The sequence below is a fragment of the Grammomys surdaster genome, unplaced genomic scaffold (genome assembly GCF_004785775.1).
Source record: "Grammomys surdaster isolate TR1022 unplaced genomic scaffold, NIH_TR_1.0 189, whole genome shotgun sequence".
NCBI lineage: Eukaryota > Metazoa > Chordata > Mammalia > Rodentia > Muridae > Grammomys > Grammomys surdaster.
In genome coordinates this window covers 78,220-95,719 of record NW_021604634.1, presented here as the reverse complement: position 1 = coordinate 95,719, position 17,500 = coordinate 78,220, and the positions used below count along the sequence as shown (strand labels likewise).

At 43.7% G+C, this 17,500-nt stretch overlaps 1 protein-coding gene across 1 annotated transcript in view; it reads right to left on the bottom strand.

Moving 5' to 3' along the window:
- Window positions 1-8,002: 8,002 nt before the first annotated feature.
- Pard6g (par-6 family cell polarity regulator gamma) overlaps window positions 8,003-17,500 on the bottom strand; it is a 69,836-nt gene continuing 60,338 nt past the window's right edge. The window contains exon 3 of the mRNA XM_028768940.1: window positions 8,003-10,742. Within this exon, the coding sequence (XP_028624773.1) occupies window positions 9,889-10,742 (854 nt within the window). The 3' untranslated portion in view covers window positions 8,003-9,888. The remainder of the gene's footprint in view (window positions 10,743-17,500) is intronic.

Sequence of the window (17,500 nt, the reverse complement as noted above, 5' to 3'; positions counted from 1 at the left end):
GCTAAAACTAGAGCATTGAGGTCAAGTTTGTCATTCTCTTAAACCTAGGTTTCCTTGCTCAAATTTGGGCATGCACCTTGTCTTTAGGTTTCTATGTAGCTCTTTTAAGTGTCAAGATACATAAAACACTCTGATGTGTGACATCTCTGGGGATACAAAGCAATCCAGAGATAGTTCTAGAGTATTTCCTCTGTGCTAGGCACCCCTCTAAATCTGGGTACCTTTAATGAGGAATGTAAGGAAGGCCTGATTAAGCTAGCATAGCGGCACAAAAGGCCCTTTACTCAGGCAGTGCCAGCGGAGCTTTGCTACTTAAAAGTAGAGGTTCCACTAGTGAAACGTTAGAACTGCCCCACTGTTGCCAGTTCAAGCCCATTTTATCCTCTTATTACTGGTCAGTGTGTGCTTTTTCTCTGCCTTTTCCTAACAGGACATCACTGTTGGCCTGTGCTACTGTTCTGGCTAGTTAAGGCCTCAGCTTCTCAGAAGTTATGCAAGTAGAAGATCCCAGCTTCAGAACTATTCTAGTTCTTGAGAACTGTCCTATTCAGTCTTCAGTATCTATTCTGACTGCAAGCTCAAATATCCGCAGGTGCTAAAGGATCTTGTTTGAAAGTGAAGTTTTGAGACAGGGTTTCTGTGTAGCCCTGGCTGTCCTGAACTTGCTCTGTAGACCAGGCTGCCCTCAAATACACAGGTCTGCCTGCCTCTTCTTCCCAAGTGCTGAGGTTAAAGGTGTATGCCATCTGAGCTGAGTTTGTTTGTTTGTCTTTTTTCTTAAGGTCTTCCTGAGTAGCCAGGCTATCCTTAAACTCATGGAGATCCTGTCCACAAAACCTGACTGCTAGAATTGTGGACTTGTGCCACTACAATGCTTATTATGAGGTCATTTTAAAAAGAAATTTGGCCTTAAGCTTAAGTTTGTCAACATGTGCTGGAGGAAATGCATTTATCATATGACATACATGACTGGGACAGATTGCAGGGATTTAAAGTGTATGTAGCAAGTGTCAAGTTAGCTACTGCTTATGTCTGTTCTGAGTACAAGATAAGCCAGGGTGGGTAACAAGGCAGCTGAGGCTTCCATTACATTAATGCTAAGGCTGAGCTTTTGGCTAAGCCTGGTTTACCTGCTAGAAAGTTGACGCTTTTTCCTGAACTCTGCTGCAGGGTCGTGATTTTCTAGTTATATGTCACTGCTGATGCCCTGACTTGACTCTTTGGGATGGTAGAGACCCAAGACCCTTTTTTGAAAAGCTCAGCAGCATGTACCTCTGTCAATACCCAGGATAGTACATTTTTCTAGCAATATGCTTACTGTTTGTTTACATCAGCTTTTGAGATTCTACACTCGATTTCCATTTCCAATTGCCTTGATTATAAAAGAGGAAAGTTGAGCTACAAATGCCATTGCAGCCAGTGGTAGAGTGCTTGCTTGGCAGGTGGAAAGTCTTGTTCAATTTGTAGCTCTGCCAAGAGCTGAACAACTGAGGTAGTAAAAGTGGGTGATGTTGCTACTAAACCATAGAGTTTCAATCGGTATTTTAAAAACATGTTAAAAATGGGTTCAAATCTAGGGAGGTTGTTCGGTCTATAATTTTTTTTTTTTTTTTTGGTTTTTCGAGACAGGGTTTCTCTGTGTAGCCCTGGCTGTCCTGGAACTCACTCTGTAGTCCAGGCTGGCCTTGAACTCAGAAATCCGCCTGCCTCTGCCTCCCAAGTGCTGGGATTAAAGATGTGCGCCACCACTGCCCGGCATGGTCTATAAATTTTTAAGTCCATTCTATTACAAAGTTCTTTCATGTATCTTTGGAGCTGCATATTATTCTCCAGATTAAGCACATCTTGTCCTAGAGTCAAAATGCCCGCAGTGTCTCTGGACTTAAGTGTAATTGAAACAAAGTCTCCCATATAACTTTAACACTAAGCCCTAGATACAACCTGCTTGACTCCACTCTGGATCTGAGGACCCATGCCACCCTCTTCCCACTATGCTTATTTTTCCACTTCTATGTGAGTACACTGTCGCTGTCTTCAGACACACCAGAAGAGGGCATTGGATCCTATTACAGATGTTGTGAGCCACCATGTGGTTGCTGGGACCTCTGGAAGAGCGGTCAGTGTTCTTCGCCACTGAGTCATCTCTCCAGCCTTGTTTTTCCACTTCTAAAACAGCATGTGGGGAGGATTCCTTCAGTGTCTTTGTGAGAGGTTCTCCATGTAATCACACATGGTTTCCTAGACACTAGAAATAGACCATGGATCTTAAGCCATCCCCTGAGCAGTTTCCAAACAAGCCATATGCCTATGGCAACCACTTTAAAGAGAGATGAAGTGGTGCTCTACCTTGCCTTAAAGGAAGCTAAAAGACCAGATGGCAGACTCAGTTGAGAAAGTGATACGTGCCTGAAAATGGTACAGCAAACACCACACTTGCCAAGATAAAGCTTACCTTAGTTTACTCATTCATTGAACTAATTTGAGATCGTGGGAGAGTTCTGAGATGTGTCCTGCTTCCTGTAGACTGTCCTAAGATAGTGTCCTAAGATAGTGCTGCACAGGTGAGACCTGTGCTATACTTGTATGTGGCAGTAAGCTCTAGAATGTAGTTAGGAATTTTGCTGGTCTTGTAAAGTGGTGATAATAGGTTATCTTAGAAGACCTAACTAGCCCTGGCTGACTGACTAGGCTTCTGTTACTAGGTATGACCTCCCTCTTGTTAAGAGGGCTTTAAGTCTAATTAGACATCTCTTGTTTATTGCCAACATACAAGTGCTACTATTACATTTTTAGAGATGTTGTGCTGGTCATTACAGCTGGATGGCACTGTTGATTTTTTTTTCTCCTACCCTTGGCAACTTGTATAAAATTTTCTGGTACTGTGGAAGCTAGACCACAAGAAGAACTCGAAGCATCTGAGTTGTGTCCTAAGTCCTGGTGTCTTCAGCAATAGGGATTTAACCTTCAGTCTCTGAGAGGCAACCAAGGGCTACCCTGACCAACAAGGTAGATAGTTTGATTAGATAGGTAGTTTAAGTCTCTTGTGGGGAGCATTGTCATCTCAAGTTACATATCTTCATTTAAGGCATGCATATATATTTATATATGTGTAAATTACTGTATATATGTTATTTATAATTTTAGGTAAATGTAAAATGATCCCTTGAAGTTTTATCAGATAGCCTTGACCTCTCTCCCTAGTTAGAGCTCCCTTGCCATATTTTTCCGTTTCCTTATTTTTATCACTGGTATCCTGCTATTTCCCTCTCAGCTTCCCCCTTCCCCTCAGTCCCATTATACTTTCCTGGTTTCTGCAGCTTCATCTGAAGATTTGGAACTAGGAATTGCATGAGAGCAGACATATGGTGTTTATCTTTCTGTTTTTTCTTTTTACATTACTCAATGTATTCTTTTCTATATCCATTTATCTCTGGATCTCATTTTTCTTTATAGCGGAATAGTTTTCTGTTGTGTATATATTCTACATTTCCATTATCTGGTAACCTGTTGAAGGACATTTAGTGTGTTTCCATTTCCTTGCTCTTGTCATTAGGGCAGCAATGAACATGGCTGACCACATAACCATAGAGGAGGATGTTGAGTCCTTTGGGCTGGGCCATATAGAAAGTTTGTTTTTAGATTTCTGAGGATTCTTCATGCTGATTTCCAGAGAGGCTGTGGCAGTTTGCTTTCTCACCACTAGTAAATGTGGCTCCTCTCCCTCCACATCCTCTCCAGAATTTGTTGTTGGTTGTTTTAGCCATTCTGACTGGGGAGAGATGAGATTGTAGAGTTGGTTTAGTTTGCATTTTCCCAGTTGCTAAGGATGGTGAACACATTTTGAGGTGTTTCCTACCCATATTACTTTATTCTATTGAGAACTTGGTTTAGAACACTAGCCCATTTCTAAATTGAGTCATTTGTTCTATTGACTGTGTTTTGAGTTCTTTGTATATAATCATCTGGCAGATATATAGATGGCAAAGATTCTTTTCTACTAAGTGGGTTTCTTCAACAGATTATTTCCTTAGCTGTACAGAAGCCTACTCTTCACCTGCTGGCCTTAATTCCTGGATATAAATGGGGTAAAAAATCCGTTTATATACCTGTATCTTATAGGGTACTACCTGTGTTTTCTTCTAGTAGTTTTAGAATTTCAGGTTTAAAATTGAACTCCTTGATCTACACACACACACACACACACACACACACACACACATTTCTAGAGTTTTCCAGTTACATGTATATATGTCTATATAAATCTGGAATGGCAGTCCCTTCAACATTATTGTTTTTGCTCAGGATTGCTTTGGTCTTCCCTGGTTTTAATGAATTTTAGGATTCTTTTCCTATTCCTGTGAAGAATGTGGGCAGGTATTTTGACTGGGATTGCATTAAACCTGTAAATATAAGGTAGGACACAAACCATTACCAAATTCAGAAAAATAATACCATGCATCTTACTAGATTGTCAGGTAATAAAACTTAAAATTAACAGCAAAAATTCTCTGTAAGGTACACAAACTCACTCTCCTCTATCTGCGCACACCCTTTTCTCTCTGCCTCCCCTGCTTCCCCTTCATCATGACAACATCCCTGGACTTGGTTGTTGGGGCCAGTAAACTCACCCACCTGAGAGCAACATCCTTGAATATAAGAGCTGGTTCTTTGAGAACTAAAATAAACTCTTGGCCCAGCTAACCAAAACAAAGAAAGACATGGTCCAAATTAACTGACTTAGGAAGAAACAAACATTACAACAGACACCAAAGAAATTCAGAATATTGTAAGATAATTCTCAAAAATCTACTCTATTTCATTGGAAAAATCTAAAAGAAATGGATGAATTTCTAGGTTCAGACTACCAGAGTCAAGCCAAGAAGACATCAAAAACACTAAACAGATCCAAACAAATGAGACTGAAATAGTACTAGAAAGCCTTCCAACTAAAAAAGCCCAGGGCCAGATGTATTCACAGCAGCATCCTACCAGACTTTCAAAGAAACTTTAGATTTAATTCTTAAATCATTAAAAAGGAAAGGAAGAGAACACTCCCAAGCTCATTCCACAAAGCCAGTATTGCTCAAATATCAAAAACAGATAAAAGACACAACAAAACAAAATTATTGACTGATATCCCTGATCAATATAAATGCAAAAATCTTCAGTAAAATACAGCAAATGGAAAACTGGCATATATCAAAAGGATGAGCCACTGTGAGTTGGCTTTATTCCAGAAATGCAGTAGCTAAAGAAAAAGGCTTTGACAAACTCCAGTGTACTTTCGTGATAAGAAACCTTCCTGATAAGAAACCTAGAAAGGAGGGCTAGAGGGGATGTACCTCAACATCATAAAAGCTATAGAAGACAAACCCACAGCCAGTATTACCATAAATCGTGAAGATACTGGAGTGGTCCCATTGAAGTCAGGAACGAGAGAGGGCTGTCCATTGTTCCCACTGCCTTTCAATATAGTTCTCAAAAAAGTACCCAGAGCAGTAAGGCAATGAAAGGATATAAATAGGAAGTCATTACTCCTGTGTGCAGATGCTGTCCAAAAGAGACCTCAAAATTATACTAGAAAACTTCTAGAAACGGTTTCAGCAAAGTGGAAGGGTACAAAGTCAACTTAGAAAAATATTTAGGAGTAGCCTTTTCATGCACTAACAAACTTTCTTGAGAAAGATCCTGAGCATACTTCAGACACACATGGGCACACTTCACTTTCCAACACCTTCAGACACAAATGGAAACACTTTATTTCCAACACCTTCAAGCATAGTAAAGTATCTCGGAAGAAACCTAACCAAGAAGGTGAAAGACCTCTATAATGAACATTTAAAAATTTTGAAGAAAGATCAAGAAAGGCACTGAAAATTGAAAGATATATATTGTGCGGCGCCTACCACCCCGACCAGCAGGGAAGAAAGACTCGCACACCAGTTCCTTCCAGCAGCAGTTTACTCAGAAATTGCTAGTTACATGAAGCTTGAAGGTGTGCCCCCAAGCCAGCCCAGGAGCGAAGCTTTATACCCTGCGTAGGACTGCCCATGAGCCCATACCACATCTCGCACTGTGATTGGTCAAGGACCCATGACACAAGATCAGGCCACCAGGAAGTACTGCCCCAGGACCAAACAAGGCTTGTTTACTCCAAGTCAGCAAGGGCTAGCCGGCACCATCTTTAAGGCGTGGCAGCAGCGCTCCACAATATATAAAAAAGACACCCCATATTCACAGAACAGTGGAATTAATAGTGTAAAAATGAAGTTCTACCAAAAAATTAATTAATTTGGTAAAAATTAATTATACCAAATTAAATTTTAAAAAGCAAACACTCTACTAGTGATATATTCTTGAAGAGGGGGTAAAATTTGTGAGCAAGTGGTTAGGAAACAGGTGAGTACCACTGAAACAATTTCTATCCATTTTGGTAACTGAAGTTCTAGAAACTGCAAATGTCAGCCAGATTTCTCAGTTGTACAGATGACCCTAGGATTGTTTCATGTAAAACAAAAAATGCTAAACAACCCACGTAGCTTTCACTGGCCTGAAGGTCAGCTCCCTGGCAGCATCTATACTTTGGGTTCGTGACATGATGCTGTGGTGGTCTGAATGAGAGTGGCCTGCTTGGTGGCTTATGTTTGAATGTGTGGTCCCCAGTTAGTGGAACTGTTTGTGAAGGACCAGGTCTGGACTTGTAGTAGTGTCACTGGGAGTGGGTTTTGAGGTTTCAACCCCTCGCCCCAACCCCCATACCAGGCCCAGTCTCTCTGCTGTGTGTAGATCAGAATGTAATGCTCTCTGCTACTGGAATAGTGTCATGCCTGTCTGCTTCCAGCCATGATCCTGGATTAGCCCTCTCAAATAGTCAGCAAGCCCCAATTAAATGCTTGCTTTTGCTTACATCATGGTGTCTCTTCACAGCAATAGAATTCTAAGACAGATGCTTAGATCAGGTAATGTGGCCTTGGTTCCCACCCAAGCGCCCGTACCTCCCACTACAGGATGTGAATGGCTGTGAAACTCAACTTCAGAAAGTGTATCCAGCACTGGCATGTACCTGACAACTCCATTGCATCAGACTGCTAAGCATCAACTGCAGAGCCCGAGTTTTCCCGGCTCTGAACTGGGAAGGTGTAGTTCATGGTCACCATAAAGATAAATACTGTAAAAAAAAAAAAACAACATGTTATTCCTTTTCCAGCATACATGTGCTCCCTCTGGGATTACAGGTGCTCAGAGGCAGCAGAATACTTGAGACTTGAGTGAACCCTGAGGACAGCATTATAGTTTTAGTAATGTAAGAATGATAGTGTTAGGGAAAACTGCAAACAACAGTAAATGTAGGGGGAGTTGTGCAAGGACTCAGAAAAACTCCCCCCAAAGACTTTAAAGGAATATTCTGAATTATCTATCAGTGTGATTGTAGGTCTATTTTTATCTGTAAAATAGCAATAAAAACACAGGGAATGTGCAAGGGTTAAGTGAAACAATTATGGCACGTTAGGCTTTGATACATGCCAATCAGCTTCTTTCTGTGCTCACGTCATCTTGCCAATGGCATGAAAACTCTTCCCTTATTCTAAACACAACTAAAGTGCATGTGGAGATCTGAATGAGAATGGTCCCTGTAGGTTCATATATTTGAATGCTTGGTCTTGGTTGGTGGAAAGGTTTGGAAAGGACTAGGAGGCATGGCCTTGTTGGTGGTGTGTTACTGGAGATAGGCTTTGAGGTTTCAAAAGCCCACACCATCCCCAGTTAGTTCTCTTCACCAGCACAGAGGCCTTACACTTGTGAATCCACTGTTTTAAGGCCTGAGCTCCTTCTCCAGCACCATGTCTGCCTGTCTACTGCCATGCTTGCTGCCATGATGGTCATGGACTTACCTCTGAAACTGAAGTCAAACCCCCAGTTAAGTGCTTTCTTTTATAAGTTACTTATTTCTTCACAGCAATATAGCAGTAACTGAGAGGTAGAGGTATATCAATAACACACATTAACTCAAAAGTTTTTTATTCTGATATATAAAACAAAATTTAATATATAATGACAGATTCTTGTGAAAGAAGAAAGATAACGGTAGGAGTAGAGTTCTGTTTAGAAAAATACTCTCAGGTATCTGCTAAACACATGTAATTACAGGCAACATCTCACAAAGGTCAGGCCTCCTCATTTAAAAAAATTTTCTTTTTGAATAAACTGATTCACATTTACCAAATAACTTAAACATGGTAAGAAACATAACTTTCTTTCTTGGTAGCAAACACAGGGTGTTTAACACAGAACACCAAGCGACAGTATAGCTGAGAACAAGGCATGTAGGAACTGAGCATCAGTTGTTTTTGGTTCTGTAATATTTGTCTTAGTAAAAAACATTCCAGATCGCTGCAGCAACACAGAAACAAAACAGTTGCTCTTAGCAATTTGGAAGCCATGAATCTGGGTGTCTGGATCCTCACCAAGACCCGCTGAGCATCTTGCTCTCCTTGTGTTAATGATATTCGGCACATAACTGAGAAGCAGACACAGGCCAAGGTAACAATCCTCAGCCAAAGCCACTTATGCCCAGTAAACAGTTCCCCAAAGGAAAAAACGGTTTGACTGGACGAATTCTGGACAAAGGACAATGCTGAGATGCATTCTCCGTCTGGCATTGCTGAAGTCAGGACAGTTCTGCATCTCACCAGCAGGTGATGCTAGACCATAAGGGCAGCCAGACTCTGGGGCACCTGGAAGACGAAGATGCTTTAAACCTTTATTTACATGAAGGATTCACTTGGTCAGTTTGTTCTCAGTTAATGTGATATTCTATCCCAACACTGTATCCAAACAGAAAACACAATTCATATAAAAAATAATTGGGTGAGACATTAATAAACCTCTAAGAAGGTCAAAGGAAAGTGATCTGTCAAAACTATTAAGTTCCACATGACTTGTTCTAGTTAAGATAATTCCTGCCATTGATCACTATTCTAGGAACAGGCATCGACATGCTCTAATGTCTTATAAAAATAACTCTCCGAAGCAAAGCTAGCATGTACATCCACCCCACTCACTGCTGTGGGCCTTTAGAGAGGTGACACTCTCTACTGACGATGTCTTAAACTGCCCTAGTTAGCCAACCCAAAGAAAACACGGATGGAACAGTTGGCTATTAATCCCACGTGTTATCACTGGTCTTACCTTCTAGCCAGCAGGGTTGCTGGATCCCTAAATCCACCTTAAGCCAACAGCAGTGACTGCCTGACTGTTGCGGCTGGGACAGCTCCACAGATGAAGGGCCCTGTAATCCCAGTGGTTCTTGGGTATAGGCCAGAGGGCTTTCTGAGCTGGCTGTAAATGGTGAAAACTGCCTTTCTGTGATGGGACCCAGCCTTAGCTCCTATTATCCTATCACAGCCATACTGGGTCAGTAGACCACTCGGACATCACAAGATATTTTTACACAAACTGGTTAAAAATATGAATTTTACGATTTTAAAAAAGTTATCTATAAAGCTTCACTTTTAAAAACAAGTATTTAAAAAATGTTAAAAATACTCTTCGCACTTTTGTGTTTTGTTTCACTTCGCAAAGGTTCTGGACATGCACTGAGGCCTGGCCCAGATAAATTTGCAGTTGTGCATATTTTAAGTTCTGTGGAAAAATTCTACAAAAATAGTATTCTTGTTCAAAAGTTTAAATAAAGAATAAGGTTGATGAAGAAAAAAGAAAAGTACACAATTATTTTTCTTATTTTAAAATTGACATGAAAATGTAAAGCATTTCCCTTTGGAGTGACTATACATCTAATAGTACTACATGCTATTTAATACTTGCCACCTGTGGGTCTCGGTGACACACAGTCTGTCTGGGACTTCAGCCTGGCCAAGTGCTCAAGCCCTAGAGTGTAATGGCTGGCCCATGTTCCTCCACTCCTCCTTGGGGGAGGACCAGGCTGTGTCGCGGGTCTGGTTTCAGAGAGCTGAGAAATCTGTGGATGCTGCCATTGCTCTCCCTCCCAGAGCTATGCAGGCTCATGTCCCCTCTGTGCAGCCTGTGAGCAAGGCTGGTGCCATTGGCCCTTGAGAGGCTGCCTGGAGGTACAGCCTGTGTCTTCGGAATGTGTTGAGGTTCTAGAGCCCCTTCAATGACGATGTCGGCTTCCTCATCACTCTCCATTTCTTCAGAATTCGGTAGAGCATGGGCGCCTGGCAGGCTGTGGTGACTGGTGGTGCTGTCTGTGGACTGGACAGAGCTGCCGGATGTGCGGCTACTGCGAACCACATTGTTCCTTTGGTTGGCCGGCTTGACAGTGACGATGAGGTTGTGGCTGTTGGCTATCATCATGTCTGTGACTTGATCCAATGTCTTTCCAGCTACCTCAATCCCATTCACCTCCAGGACTTCGTCATTCACAGCCAGTAGCCCAGTGCTTTCTGCAAGGCCCCCAGGCACCATTCGAGAAATGAAGATACCTGGTACTTTTTCTAGCCCGTGGGGTGTCACGCGCACGCTGGTGCCATCTCGAATGTAGAAGCCCAGTGGCTTTTCACAGCCATGTCTGTAGAGCCTCACTCGGCGGTGTGTCTCAGGGAGGATGTCCACATCAATGATGGATGACACTGGGCGGAAGTCATGCGGCATGCTGATGTTGAGGTGGGTACGCCGACGCAGACCCTCATCCCTCAGGGTCACCAGCACCTTTTTCTTCCTAGACAGAGTGCCTGCTCCAAAGCTGTAATGGTCTGCCTCTTCTGAAAGAGTCCAGAGAGAGTAAAGTGAGAGGTGTATACCATACACAGGCAGAAAAGAGCACTAGTATCCCTGCGGTGTCAGGAAGCCTGTCTGCTGTCCTCAGAAATGCCAGCTTTCTGTTACCTGCCTTGCATCTACTGCCCCAAGTCTGGATCCAGGAAGAACTACTATATCTGGGACTTGACGTACAGAAAGCACTTCCCAGAGGCATCACCAAATTGGCCTACAGGTAACGAAACCAAAGGACTTGGAGGGAAGGAGGCTGAATGAAGAGCCGACAATGAAGAGAATCAGCAAAAGAAAAAAGGGTTAAACATCTGGAAGGCCTGCAAAACAGAAAACATGGGTTAAGGCACAGCAGGCTGCAGGATACTTCCATGAGACAGACAGCTGGACTACGGGCTTCTTAAGCATATCCAGCCAAGCCCCTAGATGACCCTTGTTACCTTGTCTCATCTTCTAGCTGTTAGGTCAGAGGACTAGTTCTATCTGAGGCTAATTCTTTTCTGTGCAAGCATCATGGTATAAGCACTCGGGCCCAACAAGGAGTTTCTTAGGGAATCTGGTTTCTCTCTCTCTCTCTCTTTTTCTTTTCTTTCTTTCTTTCTTTTTTTCTTTCTTTTTTTTTTTTTTGCTAATTTCTGGTCAGTGGCTGATGAGGTATGACATAGCACCTTGCACCAGAAGGGTAACAGGTAAGATGAGACAGGTCTGGATGAATTAACTGGACGAGGCTGTGCTGAATAGCCTGGTCAAAGGTGCAGTTTTAGGAACGTGAAAGGGAGGAGACTGGTGTTTGGAAATGCTGAGGAGAACATTTTCTCAGGTTAGAAAAACAGACTCCATTTGTTTTTATATCAAGCCTTTTATTTTTGACATGTGAGGCTATATAAGAAAGCACATCTGGACTCTGATCAAAGGCCTCAGTCCCCATGGCTCGACTCCCAGGATACAGAAGTGTCTGCTCTGCATACTGGTCCTGTGGCATCTGCACCTCATGGTGGCCTCCTCTGCATGGACTTGGGGTGGTGTGATGCCTTTCTTTGCCAACAAAAACCCAACTGGAAAACTGTTTGTCTTTCCAACGCCCCTGTGTTCAAAGGCTGACCATTTCTTAGACACATGCCATTACAATCAGGTCACTGAGTGGTGGCCCCCAATGGTCTTTCAACAGCCCTGATGCTAGTATTGGCCTCCTTCACTTGCCTGACTTTAAAAGACAAAAGATTGAGTAAATAAAAAGAACCAGGTTACAGGCAGAGATGGCTGGATAAGAGAAAAGAATAAGAGCCTAAATTGGAAACAGCCTGAGAGCTGGCAAGACAGTGCTCTCAACACCTAGGGAAACTTTGTGTCTTTCATCTTGGAAGAAGGCTAGTGGGAAAGTCCAAAAGCTTGGCATGGAGAAGAAACTTGAAGCTAAGAGGGCTAGTGCAGATTAGGACTTCCAGTCTGGGCCAGAGCGTAGAGCAGATCTCAGGTGGCAGCTCTCTACCCAACCTCAGAAAACCAGAGGAAGAGGGCCTCCCAGGAGCTTTAAATCAGGCAGCATCTCAGGTAAAAATGAATCACCCATGATGTCTGCTGTTAGAAGTTCTAATCCACCACATACTGGCCTCCAAACTTATACTACTCAGACCTTTGAAGGGCCATTGACAAGAACATTAAACAGCTAGAGATTGACATCACTAATCTGAAGAAATCCCTCGTTTCGCTGTCTGAAGAACCCTCCAAAAGTCGACTTTGGACTTGATTTTATTGGACTTGATTTTATCTATTACAGTAGAAAAGGCTGTGTACAGCTCTTGACTGTGTACAGCCCTTAAAGAAGAATGTTGCCTTTACACAGACAAGACAGGGAGGGTTAAAGAGAGCATGAAATAGATCAGAGAAGACCCTGAGAAAAGTCAGAGAGAGAAAGAGAAAGATGAGTGCTGGTACAAGAATTGTTTTTTCAGCTTCTCCATGGTTGTCAACCCTACTTCCTCCCATCTTGGGACCATTATTTGGGTTATTTTTGCTTATTTCTTCTGGTCCCTGGGTCTCAAATAGGCTGACTAACTCTGTGAAACAACAGATAAATAATTTGGTAGCAAAACCTACTCAGATACATTATCATAAGTTAGCTATGGAGGACCACGAGATTCAAGATGAGGTTGTTACTTTACCCAGGGTGTTCCCAAAACCCATCTCCACCCAACCTAAAAGAGGGGACTTCTGCCCCTAGACCAATCAGAGAGGGGCCACCCAGAACCCGCTCTGACTGGCAATCTGAATTCTTGCTTAGGCTGCGAGGCTAAGCACTGCAGGGGAATATAAATAAAAGTTAAAAATATCTCTCTGGGTTCCCTGTGGGACAAGCCTGACTGCATAGGGGTTGATGTCAAAAGTATCCCCTCTCCAGGAAAAAGACATCGGGACGGGTATGGCCCTCATGCCTCACTGGACAATGACAGGGGGACCGGAGCCATTACAAGGCCCCCTTCAATTACTGGAGGTCAGGCCTCTATCTCCGCCTTTGCAAGATTAGAATCGCGACAGCCCTTCTATACTTAGAGAAGGGAGGAGATCTCAGGGACATCCCTGCTTACACACTGAAGGCCTAAAATCAGCCATAGGCCTAAAATCAGTAATAGGCCTGTCATACATGTATACTAACACCAAGTCTTGGATCTCTGTGGAAAAACATTGAAACAGATGGCTATAAGCTATTGTAAACAGGCAGCTTTCGTGGAAATTTACCAGCCTCAGTAGTCATAGACCTTGTAAATAGGTAGCCTTGGCAGACAATACCAACTTAGATAAGGACAAGTGAATCATAGGCAGAGTCATAAGTGATCTGTCCCCTGAACCTTCACCCAGCCAATACCCTGTTCTGAAAGATATCTGTATTCCCCCTGAACACCCACGCTCCAGTGTCATCCCCTTCCCACGTCCTGCCTTTCTGTGTTTATAACCCCTGTGTGAATGAATTATGATTTGAAAAAAATAAATAAATTATTTAAAAAAAAAAGAGGGCTAGTGCAAGGGGCAGGGCCAGAGAGGAGTACCTCTAGGTTGCAAAGCCCAGCAGGGAGAAGTCCTACTGTGGCTAAGACCTTTATCAGACAGATATCCCCATCAGGTAGTGTTCTGATGGCCTCATGCAAGAAGCAGCACGTGTCTGCTCAGTTCAGGGCCGGGAAGAAAAGGCTCCAGCTAAGGTCACATACTAGTTGGTAACCAGAATGGTGACACCTTCATGGATAAGCTTCAGAAGAACTTCCATCACTATCTGTAGATTCATGCCTGAAGCTAGACAAATGACCAGCCCTGCAGTTAGTTAGCACATGGGATGGCTGTGCTAGGCCTCCTCCAGGGAGACTGATACATTCACTGAGCCAGAACCTGGGGTGTTTCTGGAAGCAGCCAAGCAATGGTTTGCAGTGTGTGACTCAGTTGAGTTCCTCTGCATAGGACACACCAGAAACCCATCACAAGTCCCACTAACACCAGAGCACCTGACACCACACTGAGCAGTATCTATCAAGCTGTAGCCGCTACGGAAGCCAGGAGGGTGGGAGCTGAGACATGGGACAGAGGTGGGAACGTGCAGTGCAGGCTGAATGGAAGGCTGGAGACTTGCAAATTTGGCCAAACCTAAAGGCCCTCAGCCCCAGAGCTCCATGTGGTCAGGTTTCGCTGGAACATGGGAAGTGATCATGAACCTGTGTTCTAAACGTCTTACCAAGAAATTAGATGTTTATGTTTTATCTGTCTTTTGAAAAATTATCTGTTAAAGGTGTGGTTTTTGGCTCTCTTGAGAAGTGGGGCCTGTGGTACAATGTGTTCATTCTTATGTTAGAGACCCTGTAATTGTAAGCAGTAAGACTCAACAAGCCAGGTTGCCTAACTTTTGGCTTTTATGTCATTGGCTAGCCCCTAGTGCCTAGCCCTTGTTTCTCTGGCTCTGACCATGTATTTCCAGCTCCCATGTTTATTTAACTATGCATCAGGAGGTGTTGCAGTAGAGCTGAAGGCTCTGGCAAGGCATGTTGACCAAACCCTCTCCCTTTTTAGCATAAGACGCTGGTCCACAGAAACAGCAAAAGGGAACAAGTGAGACTTTGGAAACTTATGGGGCCATGCTCCAGTGCAGGTCCTCTGCTGCAGTTCCTGAGACTGGATACCATGTGTAAGATGTGTGCCAAATGCATATCAAGGGCTGAGGGCAGGGCACAGCTCTGAGCATAGCATCTGATGAGGTCAGGTACATCTAGAGTGCTATGGCTCTAGATCCCACATCCAAGGGCAGCAAGCTTAGAGCTGGTGCTATCCCAGAAGTCCTTGGAAGAGGCTCTTCCAGGGGTGGAGCAGGTGCCCCTATGGCTCCCTGGTTTATCCACACTGACCTCCCTGAGACTAGTCTGTGGATAGTGGCTTGTGCCCAATGCTCTCATTTTGCTGTTGTGGGGAATGAGAATATGGAGGACTTGTGCCCCAGGAGAATGATCAGGGGCTCATGGAGCAGGACTTGTGCTCTCCCTGTGTGGTACTTTTTACTGGATGACCAGGTTTATAGATCAGCTAGCAAGGTTCAGAGTTCAGGTCTAATACCAGTGAGTGAGGAGGGGCTATGATCCAGCTTATAGCTTCATCCTGAGAACCATGGAGTTGGAAAGTCAGAGACTATGTCTATTGCTGACAAATGGACTATGTCTATTGCTGTGTAATGAAAGGGCATGCTGGCTTCTAGACAGGAAATATGAGTGAAGTGTTCTGGGGCAGGGGAAACAGGCAGATGCCACACGAGATGAAAGAGTAGTTTCTGAACTCTCGGGAAAAACGGGTCCACTGTAGACTAACCTGGACTGTCTTTCCCTGCAGCAAGGTGAGCTGCAGCCCACAGACTTGCATGCAGGATTTTCAGACAGTAACATGTTTCTATCTCTTGTTAAATATAAACCATCACACATGGATTTTGTTTATAAAAAATCCCAAACTCTTCTAAAAACAAAAATTGTTCTGAAGAATGCCCCATTCCTAAAATTCCAACCTTGGTTTCTGAAATCAATACCTTTTAAAAGAGCAAAATTGTCACAGCTTCTTCACCAAACAGTATGCTAAACTCTATTTTCTACAAGTAAACAATGAAAAGAAGTTCATTTTTTGAGCTGAATATATTTCAAGTTTTGTTTCCCCTCATACTTTCTTTTTCTTCCTCCCTTCCTTTTTAACTTTTGTTTCAAGATGTCCTCAATAAGGGGACAGGGAAGAAAATAGATGTCTAACCCTGTAAAACTCTGGAGACCACAGGTCTTTAAAGAGATATTTTGTTAAAGACAATCTCTTATAACATATATGTATTTGGCATGGTTAAACTGTCCCTAACAAACCCTGAGCCAAGCCTTTTCATGGTGAGGAGGACTCTGCCTCCTTCAGAGGTCTGTGGGGCTGTGCTCCCGGATCAAGCCTGTTTACTGGACTTTGGCAAAGGACAAGAACAGGAAGATGCTCCATCCTTGTGTGCAGACTTCTTCTAGGAATGCAGGTGTTTGTTTCTGGGACTGGGGAAACCCACAGCTTGGTAGGAAGCTGGGCCTGCTGAGCTCTCGGCATAAAGACCCCCTTTAATTTTCAATTAGGTATTTTGGATGGAGATTGGAATGGGCATCAAAGACTACTTCAAATTACTGTGTGTATCATGGCTACAGACAGAAATCTCAAGAGAAGGTGACTCACCAATGTCATGTCTAACATCAGATGGTAGTGAGGTCCCAGCTCTGGCAATGCGCCACCCACAACCTGCACTATGAAACCCAGTTATAGCCAGCCTGTGGAAGTGTGGCTGCCCCGGGCGGCATTCTTTTCTGTGTGCAGCTGCTGAAGACTACACTATCTTTGGGCTCACAAGTAGACTCACCTGACCACTTCAGCCTCCACTGCCCTGGGACTGTTGGCTTCCTCAGACAGAAAAATGTCTGGAATCACCAATCCTGTCCTAGGCCCTGGAGTGCATACATGTTGGAACAGGCTGCTTCTAAGCCATGGGGAGCTTCAGGCCAGGACCCAGGCTCTGGAGCTGCTGTCTTGGCTTCACCATGGTGAGCTGGACCATCTGCTCCATGACCTCTGCTCTCAGCAGAGGTCCATGCTCACAGGGTCATGTACTTCTGGGATGCTTTCCAATGCTGCTTTGCGGTGGACAGTCACATCCCTGGTATTCCCATTCCCAGAGAAAACAGAATAGAAGAACACAGTTTCTCATCATCCATCAGGAGCAACAGGCAGCCCAGGCAGGTACACTGTGATCTCTACACATCCTGGGGACCTTCCCTCTGAACAATGCATGACATCAGTTCTGCCCTTTGTTTATTCTGCTAAGTCTCCCAGAGAGCAGCAGCCTGAACATGTGTCTGCATGTCCACGGGACTGGGCATACCAGCAATCCACACTGAAGAACAAGCAAGGAAGGGGCTTTGTGTCTCTTTATATGAACTCTGAGTACAGATACTCATTCATGATGACCTTGCAGGAGGGGCAGAGTGATAGCTATGACATGGCCTGTACACAATGAGTAGTACCTGTGAGCACGCTAGTGGGTGCCCAGCACAAAAGAGACTGATGGGGACTTTTCACATATGATGGCACTATAGACAGAGCTGTCTCATTGTCACTTTAACCAGGAGGCACCAAAGAAGCAGATGTGGGGACATCCTGGGGAAGAGGGTGAGGAAACCTGTCTCACCTGTCCTGCCTAATGCCTTTGGGCATGTTC